Source organism: Meleagris gallopavo, chromosome Z, assembly GCF_000146605.3.
Source record: "Meleagris gallopavo isolate NT-WF06-2002-E0010 breed Aviagen turkey brand Nicholas breeding stock chromosome Z, Turkey_5.1, whole genome shotgun sequence".
Classification (NCBI taxonomy): Eukaryota; Metazoa; Chordata; class Aves; order Galliformes; family Phasianidae; genus Meleagris; species Meleagris gallopavo.
Genome location: NC_015041.2, coordinates 48,915,362 through 48,928,300, shown reverse-complemented (window position 1 = coordinate 48,928,300; position 12,939 = coordinate 48,915,362). Strand labels below are relative to the sequence as shown.

The window sequence follows — 12,939 nt, the reverse complement described above, 5'->3', positions numbered from 1 at the left end:
TTTTTTTTTTTTGTCTCATTGGAACAGCTCCAGTGCTAATTACTGTACTGCATATTGTTTTATTTTTTAATGACTGATTTGAGAGAGAGAGATTTTCTGAATTAGTGAGCGCAGAGGCCACTGGAGGGGCTCAGTGGAAGCATTCACAATTAGCCAACTAAACATGCCTGCACAATATTATATAAAATTAGAGATTTGACATGTTTGGGCTGTTGGCCCTGACTCTGGACATCCTCAGGCCAAGGCTAATTTCCTGCCCTCTGTTTATAGCAAGAGGAAATTGCAAAGTAGGAGCTTGACAGAATGTCTCTTCACTAGACTGACATGAGATATGATGTGTGTATAGAAAAGAGGCTTATAAGGAGAGGACAGAAGGCTGCCCTCGCTTCCTTGCTAGAAATTGCATATGAGCAGGCAGTGCAGGACATGGGCCTTGTGTTTTGACTCTGCTCTGAGGTTTGCAAGATCTTCGCTCTTTGATGTGATACTTTATAATCTTGTGAGATTTCAGTGTTTTTATGTAGTTATTCTCAAATATGTTTCCTTTGTCAAAATTTACAAAAAAAGGGAAAGGCTATAAGGGTGTAAAGTGATCAGACACAAAACTTTCTGAAAGGATTTTGCATCCATTATGTGAGTTGACCAGAGGTGTCCCCTCATAGATACCTTGGCTGATGAAAACCCGATTGCTGTAGTTGGCGTATCAGAAATGGATGCAGGAATGTGTGTCCATGTAGAAACTGGGTCAGCAGAATGTAGAAAAATCATTTGTTAGGAGTCTGAGAAAGATGAATTCAGCATGTAATTACATTGTGTGCAGCATTCACAGCAGATTTCAGTTGATATTGAGGTCACATTTCCTTTCTGGTTCCTTATGTATTTCTTGCCACTGATTTGGTCTAACTTTAGTGAGCTGCCTTTCATTCCTGCTCCACCTCCACACTGATGCTCGCACATGTTCTGTCCTTGGTGGTATATGAAATATGGATGTTCCTTTGCCCCTAGCATTGCTTGCCAGTTAAGAAGAATTGAAGGCCTTAAAGGAAGAATTCTGACAGCACATTCACATCCCTTCAGTTTCCTCTTAGGCTGGCCAACTACTGGTAGACATTTGTGGTATGCTGATGACTGCTTTTGGAGAAGCTGGCAGAAACCCATCTGTTAAGGTAGAGTGCAACCAGCTGATCCAGTGGGATTAACAAGGATTATAATGAAGTCTCTCTGTCAGTAAGGAGGGGCTCTGAGTCAGTACCACTTCTGGGACTGCCCAAATGTGGAGTTGTTCTGGATCAGATTTAGACACCGGAGTAAGTTGTGACCATTGGATTCATCTCACAGAAAGCTGAGAGGAACCAAGCATGGTGGTAGCTGGCACTGTCTCAAGGCAGTAATTTGAGGAAAGCCAGAATGTCATGCCTCTGAGGTCTAAGTTCGTTTCCTGGCCTTGATTTTTTTTCTCATTCCCTGAACAGTGGAGCCAATCATTTCCTCCAGAGCAACCACCAAAGAAATCAACGTTTCTACCTTTGATGAGAGCACAGATGACTTCAGCAGTTGAAGCTCATGTCTGTATACTAGCAGATAAACCATGTAAATTAATCCATTAATTCAAAAGGTACATCTTAAGCAGCGTTTCTCCAAGAGAAATACCTTGCTGGGTGTTTAAGCTAATGCTGTCCTTTCTGTATGATTTGTGTCCTGTACTCTGTTGTCCACTAAACTCCGTCTCATAACTCTTGTGTTCAAGTGAAGGGATCAATAGTTATGACACCTGCAGGGAATTACTCTTTTGTTTTGCGGCCATCATACTAGCTCCCTTGGTGGATGCTTCAGATGACACTGATTTCTGGTGAAGTCATAGTCATTTCGAAGGAAAGATGTAGAATCAGTTGCTGGCTGCTTTCCTTGAGAAACTTTGTACAAGACTGTTGGTGATTAACTTTTCCTTAAAAAGCTTCTGGCTTTTCTTATATTCGGAAAGCCATTTGTAGTGGAGTGTGCTTTAAATTGAACTTCTGGCAACACAATTATTGTGCACTTGCCCAGCTCCTGTTGCTCAGGAGATCAAACACTGCTCCCAGCAGACGACTGCAACACAGAGAAGTTCGACTCACTGTTTTTATTATTTGCTGGGAGTGGTACCATGTTGCAAACCTGAACAATCCTGTGCTTGCTATTTCCAGACCCTGCTCATAGAAGGTATTCTCTCCTGTGGGTCATACAGCTCTATGCTTCCAAAGGGGTTGTGTAACGTGGTGTAACTAGAAGCTGGCCTGTTAACCACAGGGATTCTTTTTTTTTTTTTTTCTTCCTTTAATAAAGACTAAAGATAGATATAGATTGAAGAAAATGTGCAGAGGAACTTCGTGATGGTGCTGGATCCATAAGGCTGTCAGTGTTGGCATACCAGCCATTGTTAGGTTTTCTCTCTAGCATCATAGCAAAAGAGAGATTTAAAGAATGTTGCTGTATTTGCTTTGTGGAGACTGGTAAAGTGACTTCTACACTGTTAAGGACAAGCAGAGCTGTGGAAATTGAGAATTCCAGCAGGAATAAGCAGTTGAGTAGTGGAGGTGGAAAGCTGGCTGTGAAGGATTCCTGAAGTGAGAACAAATAGTCCACTGCTGATTTGGAACTCCTTCTCTTCCTTTCAAAGAGACCACATACTTTAATAATGCTTTTCATCACTATGCAACAAGGTTTTTCTTTAGATTAAGGAAAAAGGAGTAGCACATGGAGAAATAAGATGTCATTTTTCCTTGCTAATTTCTGTAGGATGAGTACAAGCCAGAAAAGGCTTTGTCGGAGGAAGATCTGAAGAATGCAGTTAGTGTGCATCATGCACTGGCATCCAAGGCAACAGACTATGAGAAGAAACCCAATGTCCTCAAGCTTAAAACAGCAGATTGGAGTGTCCTGCTTTTTCAAGCCCAGTAAGTGCTCTCTTCTGATTTGTGCCAAAGTTGAGGGAAGAAGGCAGTTCTAAAGGAGGGTTAAATTTATGCTTGGACAGGTTAAAGCAGAGGCTTAAAAGGTTCAATCTGTTTATATGATTAGAAATAAGATTAAGTAGTGATATGATTAGAGTGCACAAGTAGTTCATGAGAAAGAAATATCAGGTTTTAAGAGGCTTTTTAATCTAGCTGAGAAAGGCATAACAAGATGCAGCAGCTGGAAGCTGAAGCTGCAGGAAATTCAATTTGGAAACAAGGCACAAACTTTAAACAGTCAGAGTGATTAATCATTTTAACAGATGACCGAAGGCAGTCTTGGATTCTGTCTCCTGATGTCATCAAGACTTAGCCGGATATCTTTCTAGAAGATACACTTCAGTTAGAAACAAAGTTAGTACTTAATACAAGAATAATTTGATTAAGCTCTTCAGGCTGTGATATGCAGACAGAACAGATGACCTTTTGGTTTCTGGAATTGAAAACTGATGCACAGGTTTTTTGCATTAGCCCTTATCTACCGAGATCCACATGGGACCTCCTAGAGATCTTAGGAGATCTTATCTGCAGAACAGATGAAACTTTCAGACAAATGTCTGAATCAGGGTGTTGACTGGCTCTGTTTCTTGTTGCACTTGGTTTGGAATAGGAAAAGATGCATGTTAGAATGAGTTATGGACTTACTCATGAGCTAACCTCTGAATGAGGCACCTGAAACTAACCACTCTCAAAAGCCAGAAGACTCAGCAGATTCTAAAACTTGTTCAACTCTTCTTACTCTCACTTTGAAAGTGCCAGTGGAAGGCTGGGAAAGAGGAAGAGGAGGCTGAGTCAACAAGTGCTTGATATGTGTTTTTTCCCCCAGGAGCCAAGAAGAAATGCAGACCTGGATCAACAAGATTAACTGTGTGGCAGCTGTCTTCTCTGCACCACCATTTCCAGCAGCAATTGGTTCCCAGAAGAAGTTCAGTCGCCCACCCCTGCCAGCCACCACAACAAAGCTATCTCAGGTGAGTTGTTGTCTAGAGGATTGGTAATGGAGATTGTTCTTGACTGGTGGCTGTCTGGAAAGTGGTCCCTAACATTGTTTTGCTCCTGTCAACACTAGTATTTCTAGGAAAAATAGAACATCTGCTAGGAAGGTAAATCTGTTTGCTTCCTGATTAAAAATTCTAAGTAGAGAGAAAGAAGAATTAAGTTGGCCCAAAGAGGACATTGGAAAAGCATTTTGCTCCCCAGTCCAAAGAGAAAATCAGAAAACACTACTGAGTGCTGCTCCTTATTCCCTTTGTCTAAGCTTAGAGGGACAGTTTGAGACATGGTGCTATCTGGAGCCTTTCAACAAACAGGGGAAGTCATGGTTCAAACATGTCCTATGGTGGCTGTGACTCGTCATAGTTGTTTGAATTCCCATCTCTGGAGACAGTCAGGGTCAGGCAGGACAGGACTCTGAGCAACCTGATCTACCTGTAGATATCCTTGTTCTTTGCAGAAGAGTTGGACTAGGTGACCTCTAAAAGTCCTTCCCAACTCAGACCTATGATTCTATGAGGGAATATACCTGAATATAATTCCTTTATATTTCTGATGAAAAGTGTCACTAGTGTAACCAGTACTAGATATAGTATTTTCATCCCATGGATATACTCCTGCAGAAGACATTTGAAATACCATCAAACTGGTGTTATTTTTATGAATGTGTTTATTACCACTGATTTCAAAGGAAATAAATATATCCCTGATTATTTGGATTATTGGGATGGTGAAGGATGAAAGCTGATTCATCAGGCAAGTGTCAGTTTTATTTCTTCTCTGATACTTTTTCGGAGGTCCTTATCAGCTGAGGAAGTTCTTTTTGTATGTTTGTTAACTGTTACATGAACATCCTTGGTCTTCCCATATGATTATATAAGCATTTACCTTCTGCAACAACCAGTGTCAGGGACAGCTCTGATACTTCTTGCATGAACAAACATCTCCTGCTTCTGTCCCTGATGCTTGCACCTGTAGCTCTGTGTACTTTGATGTGATACATGGCTGCAATTTCTCCTGCATTGGCAGGAACCCACTACTGATTGCATTGATCAGGTGGCAGAAGGGAGAGATCCCAATCGCTGGTGTATAATTATAGGAGTAAGCTGCTATAACTTTTTAAGTCATGTCCTCATGCTGGATTGCTTCTTAAATGCATTTTTGCTATCTTCATAGCCTAGCAACACTCCCTAGAAACCATTATCTCATAATCTGCATTTCTCTAAGGGGGTGTTTTTTATGTCGCCCCTGCTTTTTCCTGCTCTGTGGCAGTAGCCTTTCTTCTTACGATGTGGTGACCGACTTTCCATCTTCTATTCTGGGTTAAAGTTTAAATCATGTCTCATACAGGATAATAATAACTTGTCCTTTTGCTCATGCATACTTTTTTATATATACTATCTGGGGTTTCAATAATTTTCCCTCAGACTGACAAAAAATCCCCTTTTTACTCATTGTTCTGTGTGATTGTTCCATTTAGCACATTGTTTCCCAGTCTCACTGTTTCTATTTAACCTGGAAAGAGATAAAATAGAACACAGCCCTGTGGTTTGTGTCTTGAAGAAAGGGAGGCACAAAAAGTGGAATAAGATAAGCTGTTATAGCTAACGGCAGAAGAATGTTAAGTGTTCAAAGCAGATAAATTCAAAGACAAGCAGAAGCATGTCTGCTTTTATCTATCAGTGTGGAAACGCTGCCAGCAGGCTGCTTCTTATTTGGCAGACAAAAAAATATGAATTGTCAAATACCTCTGGTTGCTGTTTAGGATTCTGTGGGCTGAATCATGATGCACAGTACTTCTTCAAGGGGCCTCTTCCTGGTCAGGCAGAAGATGCAGTGGGAAAGTAACATGGCTGAGGGACGGAGGATGGACATGACAATTTCCATGCAATCATTGTACCAAGTTTGCTTCTAATGTCTGATCTCAGTTAGCCTGGAGGGATGCGACAAAACTGCGTATAAAAGAACACCAGTGTAGAAAGGGTTTAGTAACTTTGTTTTCCTTTTTTTCTGGGGGTGTGAATGTATACACAAATACACCAAAGGGCTGCTGCCCTGGAAATTACAATTGCCAAATTAAGAGCTTCTCAAAGACCTCCTGTCGTCAGAGTAGAGAACCCGCTGCAATAGGATGTCCCTGAGACCAGCAATTTAGGATAAAGAGTGGTTAGATGCTTACGGAAAGAACAGTGGATTCATGATAGTTCCTAATAGCAACAACAATTTCTGGAAGCCAGTAGGGATCAGTTTGAGCCCACCCATGTATAAACAGAGGCAAAATATCCCACTTATTTTCTTCTACAGTCCCCTTGGAAAATAAAAAAGTGAAACACAAGATTAGCTGGGATTCAGCTATCATCCTGTGTAGAAGTTTTTCCCCTTTCTGCTCTTTTCTGCCACTCAAATTATATGAGCTGAAAGGCTTAGTCCTTGATGTTACTCATAGTGCATTGCAGATTTGTCTGAGATAGGCTTGAGATAGACAAGCTGTGCATCCGCACCACTAGGACACTACTGTCAGCAGTCCTCTCTTCTGAGGCTAGGTAAGTGTCTGATAACTGAGCTAGGTGTTACCTGCTGTTATGACTGACTAGATCATTAAGGTCTGCACAGTAGTATCTATATTTTGGATTTACCTAAATCAAACATAGTTTTAAATCCAAGCATAGAGATGGCCAGAAGGCCATGCAGCAGGAGCTGGAAACCTTCTGAGCTGAGGGAAGGTTAGCTGACAGATGGACTGGAGGAAGTGAGTGGGCCTGGGATTATGATAAAGGAAATTAGAAAGGAGAGAGTAGCAGCTCCTCACTCTTTCCAACTGCACAGTGGGATAAGCGCTAGTAGCAGCTTAGCAAAATGAGATACCTTTTTAGGAGAGGGCAGCCCCTCTTCTTCTGGATGCATTGCATTGAATGAATGGAAGCCACAGACTGGAGAGCATTTGGTAGTGCGGAAATGTAAGAAAGGGCTCTGATTCCATGTCCTTTCTGTCCTGGAAAAACCTGCCTATATATTGCAAAGACCTGAGGCAGGGTCTTTGCTTTTTTCATTCTGCCCTTGGTCTGACTCCATGTAACAGCCTTAATTAATTTGCCAAAAAATGTATTAGAGCAGAAGTGTCATGTTGTCAGTAACGCTCTGCAGCAAGCTGCTTCCGTTGCTCTCAGCAAGGCAAGGGATGACAAGTTTGCTATCCTTCCCAGTGGCATCTGCTCACTGCTGAGTTTTTTTGCAAAGTTGGCCACTTTACTTGGATGCCTTTGAGAATGCTGCTGGGGACAGAGCTTTGGGAAAACAGGTCTGATCAATCTAATTAAGATTAGTTAAGATAAAGCAAAAGTTCTCTTTTTACTTTCCTTCTCTTATTGAATATTTTAGATTCTATAATTTATGTGCCTAATGTGTTTCTGAAGGATGAACAGCTGAAATCCCATGAAGCTAAGCTGAAGCAGATCTCCACTGAACTTGCTGAGCATCGCTCCTATCCTCCTGACAAGAAGCTCAAAGGCAAGGAAGTAGATGATTACAAACTGAAGGACCACTATCTGGAATTTGAGGTATGTATGGGAACTTCTATTGCTTTTACTTTTTGTGTATGGATGAAGCTGATTTCATTCTTCTAATGTAATCCTGTCTTACTTCAATTTTCACCTTATTCCAGTAAGGAGGATGTTCTTTCTCAACAAAAAAATCACAGCAGTCCCAGAAGTCTGGATGAGGATCCTCCTTTTGATAAAGACTTCCTGTGACCTTGGCTGTGGGCTTAGCTCCTTATCTGTAAAATGGAAAAATGTGACCCTCTTTGCCTCTTTTATCTTTTTGAAAACATCACAAGCTTTTTAGGCAGGAGCTGTCTCATGTTGCAAAGCCATGTGTTGTCCAGAGTGATGGGACTTTACTGTAGCACTGTGTTGGTGTCATTGCATATGGTGAGTTTGAGATGTTTTGTTCAAGGAGTGTGACTGGCCAGTTTGCTTTTCTACATCCCACATATCTGAAATGATCTGACCAACAATCAAATGAGGAAGTGGTTGATAAGCAAGGGGTGCACAGTGATGTGAACAAGAGAGACTTCATCATCAGTAAAAGAGAACTAAAGCAGAGTCATCTCACGCATAGCATGTAATTAAGGAAGTGCTCATAGAACAACATTATAAGGAAAGCTTTCATACCCTTCTTGGGCAAGTAGAAGGAAGTAGAGGTCTGTACTGTTGCAGGGCTACAATCTCAGTGAGATTGCTGAGATTCAATAGGGTAGTTCAGACAACAGGAATGCTGCCATGAATGGATACAGGCTTTTTAGGAAGGACAGGCACAGTGAAAATAATCTTTTATGTGATTTTGCTGCTCACTCACACAGAGCTTTGCTGAGAGTTTGTGGATCAGTATTAGCATATGGAGCAAGACAGCTGGCATTGTGATGTCTGTCTGATAGGCCACTTTCAAAGATCTGCAAGAAGAGTTGTGCTTGCAGGCCCTGGTCCTCCAGCAGAATTTTGACCACCTTATTATCCACTTAAGAGACAGCACAGCAGGGCACAAGCAATCCAGGAGGTTTCTGGAGTGCGTCAGCAACAACTTCCTAATGCGGTGATCAAGCAGCAGTCAAGAATAGACACTTCTCTGGACCTCTTGTCTGAACAAAAAAGAACTGAGGCATGAAGGTTAGAGACAACCATGGCAGCAAGATGTGGACTTCATGATCCTGTACGGAGAAGTCAAAGCAAAGAATAAGATCACAGCTGTGAGTTTCAGGCCTGTTCAATGAACTGCTTGAAAGAATCCTATGGGATATGGTCCTCAGGGGAAGAGTGCTCCAGGAAAACTGGTTGGTTTTTAAGTATCACTTCTTCCAAGCTCAGGAATTATCCACACTAATAAGTAAGAAACCAAACAAAGGTAACAGAGGCCTTTTGAATGAAGAAGCTGCTCCTGAAAATGAAGTACACAGAAGTGGAAGCTGTAGCAAGTAACAGTAGGAATATAGAGATGCTGTTCAAGTATCAAGTTTCTGTTGTTGGTTTTAAGGAAGCCAAAACCTTTGTGGAGTTGAATTTGGCAAAATGTAGTAAGGTCTAGAAGAAAGGTTTCTATAGGCACCTTAGCAGCAGAACAACCAGGGAACATATAGGTCCTAGTTGGAACAGCAGCAGACCTGGTCACAGTGGACAGAGAAAGGCCAAAGTAGTCAATATCTTCTTTGTCTAGATCTCTGCTGGTAAGAGCAACCTTCACCCATTGCAAGTTCCTGAGCCTAGTGAATAAATCTGGAGCAAGGAGCCCAGTGAGTCAATCTGGAGCAAGGCAGATTTACCTAGTTAGGGAATGATATAAATTGGATAGCACACAAGTCTGTGGAATCTGATGAGATTCACCCATGAGTGAAGTTCTCAGGGAGGTGAAGGATGTAACTGGGAGGCCATTCTCAATTACCTCTGAAAAATCATGTTGACTAGGAGAGGTTCCTGAGGACTGGAGGAAAGTCGATATCATTCCTATTTCAAGAAGAGCAAGGAGGAAGGCCCAAGAGATTATGGGCTGGCCAGATTCTTCTCCATCCAGGAGAGGCTGGTAGAGTAAATTCTCCAGGATACCACTTCCAAAAGGACTGAAGACAAGAAAGTGACTGGGTGCAATCAGTTTTTGTATGTGAAGGAAAAATCATGCCTGATCACCACGATAGCCTTTTACAATTATATGTCTGACTTGACAGGTGAAGAGAGAGCAGAGGAAATGGTTTATCTTGACTTTAACATAGATGTTGATGTTACCTTCTCTGACATCTTTAGACAATCTGATAATGAGTAGATTGTGAAGGTGGGCAGTAAGGTGGCTTGGAAGCTGATGTTGTGTATGGAACAAACAGTTGCGATCAGTGTTGAACACATCACTCAGTTGTGCACAGTTGTGCACTACTAGGCCATACTGTATGATGATTTGTAATGACTGATGGAAAAAAAGGTCATTGCGTAGGTTTTTGTGTGTGTATTTTCTGTCAATTATATTTTTGAGGAATGTATCTCAGTTACCTTTGTACAAAGGAAAACCAGTATAGCACAGGAAACAAAAGATCTCTTCTTCCCTAGTGAGAGCCTTGATCAGGTTCAGTCTGCACAGTTAAAAAGTATGATCAGCACTGCAAGAATGCCTGTCTAAGCAGGCAAATGGAGATACTGACTTCAGTTGTGTGTGCAAGATGGTGATTCAAGGTGTTTCTGTGTAATGCTGCATTACCCACGCATTTGACACAGATTTCACAGGGAGTACTGAACAATTAGTTCAACAGTTGTAGGGAAAACAAAAAGAAAAGTGAGCTATCTGAAGATGCAGAATGGGAGCTTTCCACCAGTTTTGGAATTTCCTCACCTTCCCTTCAGAACAGAGTACTGTCAGTGTCATGCAGGAACTGGCAGCAGACCTTGCTGCATGAGGTCCCTGCGAAAGGGCAAGAGGCAGATGAGGAGGTATTTTATACTTGTCTCTTTCAGGCAGAGCTTCCATTCATCTGTGTACGAAGGACCAGGCTGATACATCCCCAGAAGAATTGCAGAAAGGACCTCTTAGTTCCCAAGGAAGCAACATAGTCCCATTAAGGAGGAAGAAGCCAAATTTATTTTCTTTAGGCCCTTGTAATTTTTCTTCAACTGTCTCAGTTTCCATCATTCTTATTCCTGATGTAGTTCCTGATATGGTGTTTCCTTGTGAGCAGTTGTGACCAAGGAGTTGATTGTTCCTTGGTCAGGGATGTGCCTTCAAGCATTTCTCCCTACGTGGTGTCTTTGCTTGTAAAAACCAAGCAAAGAGCATTTTCTCATGTTGTCTGAAGAAGTACTACTCCAGATTATGATTGTTCGCTATGGCAAATATATGAGCAAGAAATCTGAGTGCCGTTTGGTGAGAGGTGAAGCTAGGAATTTGATGGATGGTTGTCTTATCTCTTCTTTACATGCATTCAGGCTGCAGAGATAACAGTTTTTAATTTTTGTGCCTTATTTTCTTGACAGAATTTTCTAGATTTTTTTTTTAAAGAAAATTTCCACCAAAATGAATACTTAGCTTCAAATGTCAGAACATTAATAGAGCAAGTTTGGAGCTGAAATCAAATGAGAAACTTCCAGATGCATTGCTTAATTGATACAGAAATGGTAAGCGCACAATATCCAGCGCAAAATGTCCACTGATGGAAGTGCAAGGCAGAAACTAGTCCTTGTCCCCTAGTGGTGTTTAGTGCACCAACGATAAGCAGAATTCCATATGGCAGTAATGTCTCCCTCACTCTTGATGAATATTATACTGATACTAGCCTTAGAGCACTTTCTTGGCTTCTTTTTTTGCAGCAATGTCCCATGCATTTTGCGATGAATCATCCATCAGCCCAGTGCATTGTCTGAATTCTGCTTGCTGTTTCTGCATTTCCCTTTTATATTGTATGACAAATCTGCTTAATATGTTTGTCTTTCGCATTGTGGAGCTGGAGCTCCAAATATGGAATTTATAAGAATGCCTTTTCTTAATTTACTTTGTAGGTATATTCTGCCTATTAGGTCTTGTTTATTCAGAGGGCTCTGTGGAAACATTGTCACATTCTCTCATATTTTGTTCTTTGTATTCTGCTCTTCAAGTAGTTAACAAGCTTTTAGTCTTCTTGCCCTCAAATAGGTATTATTACCTGAACTTTTATTACGAATTGGAAGAATTTTCACTAAATGCTTTTTCCTTAGCCAGGAACATAACAGTTTGGCAACTGTTCTCAGTGAAAATGCTTACACACTCCTTCTCTGGCCCACAGCCCACTGAGGTCACCTTGATTACAGTGCTTGCTTACAACCTTAGTGGTTTTATTAGGGTCAGGCTATTGAACAAATGCCAAAAAATGGGTTGATCAGTTCTTAGCACTCCTGCCACAGGTAATGTGTTAGAGGCCTTGCAGTGACCTTTCGTTAATCTACCTTTGTTTTGTTGGTTGCCAAGGTGTTCTGTGCAGAAAAATGTTGTCACAACAGAACAAAAGCTTCCCATTGAAAGGGGAAGCTTCACTTCAGATGAGAATCCAGAGCAAGCAGGAATGGATTGTGGTAAAGCGAACTTCTTGCATACAAAAAATGCAAGCGTTTGGACAAAGAGCAGCTTTTATTGTTCTCATGAATTGTCCTGTCAGGAGAATATGCCCTGCTGCTCTCTCATCTACTCCTTCTTAAAGTGTGACATCTTCTCAAGGGCTCAAAAGTGGCCAAGCTGGTAGAGTCTGAGCTTAGATAGCCTGGCTTTGGTTTCTGTCCCTTGGGCTAAAGCCAGAAATGCAGGACCCACTGATGGGAATGGGGGGTTGCAAGGGACAGCAGTAGCCATACAGGTAGGGATTTTTGTTGTCCCTTAATTCATTTTGCCACACAGTGTATCCATCTATTTCAAGCTGACGACCCGTTACAAGTGATGTCCCCTAAGGGTCGGGTCGATACTGGGACCCATCTTGTTTAATATCTTTATTGATGACCTAGATGAAGGGATTGAGTGTACCTTCAGTAAGTTTGCAGATGACACCAAGTTGGGAGATAGTGTCAATCTGCCTGAGGGTAAGGAGGCCCTTCAGAGCGATCTAGATAAGCTGGATCACTGGGCTGAGGTGAATGAGATGAGGTCCAACAAGGCAAAGTGCTGAGTCCTGCACTTCGGCCACAACAACCCCATGCAGCGCTATAGGCTTGGGGATGAGTGGCTGGATGACTGTGAAGAGCAAAGGGACCTGGGGGTGCTGGTCGATGCTCAGCTGAAAATAAGCTGACAGTGTGCCCAGGTGGCCAAGAGGGCCAATGCCATCCTGGCTTGCATTAGAAATAGTGTGGCCAGCAGGAGCAGGGAGGTGATCATCCCTCTGTACTCAGCACTGGTGAGGCCGCACCTTGAGTATGGTGTTTGGTTTGGGGCCTTCGCTACAAAAAAGACATTGAGGCCCTGG

At 41.9% G+C, this 12,939-nt stretch overlaps 1 protein-coding gene across 2 annotated transcripts in view; it reads left to right on the top strand.

Annotated features, from left to right (window-relative positions):
- The window catches only part of LOC104915217 (PH and SEC7 domain-containing protein 3), a 106,703-nt gene that overhangs the window by 83,553 nt on the left and 10,211 nt on the right, over positions 1-12,939 (top strand). For both annotated transcript variants that reach the window (XM_010725979.3, XM_031557349.1), the window contains exons 14-16: positions 2,776-2,933; positions 3,817-3,961; positions 7,397-7,540. In XM_010725979.3, the coding sequence (XP_010724281.1) occupies positions 2,776-2,933; positions 3,817-3,961; positions 7,397-7,540 (447 nt within the window). The remainder of the gene's footprint in view (positions 1-2,775; positions 2,934-3,816; positions 3,962-7,396; positions 7,541-12,939) is intronic.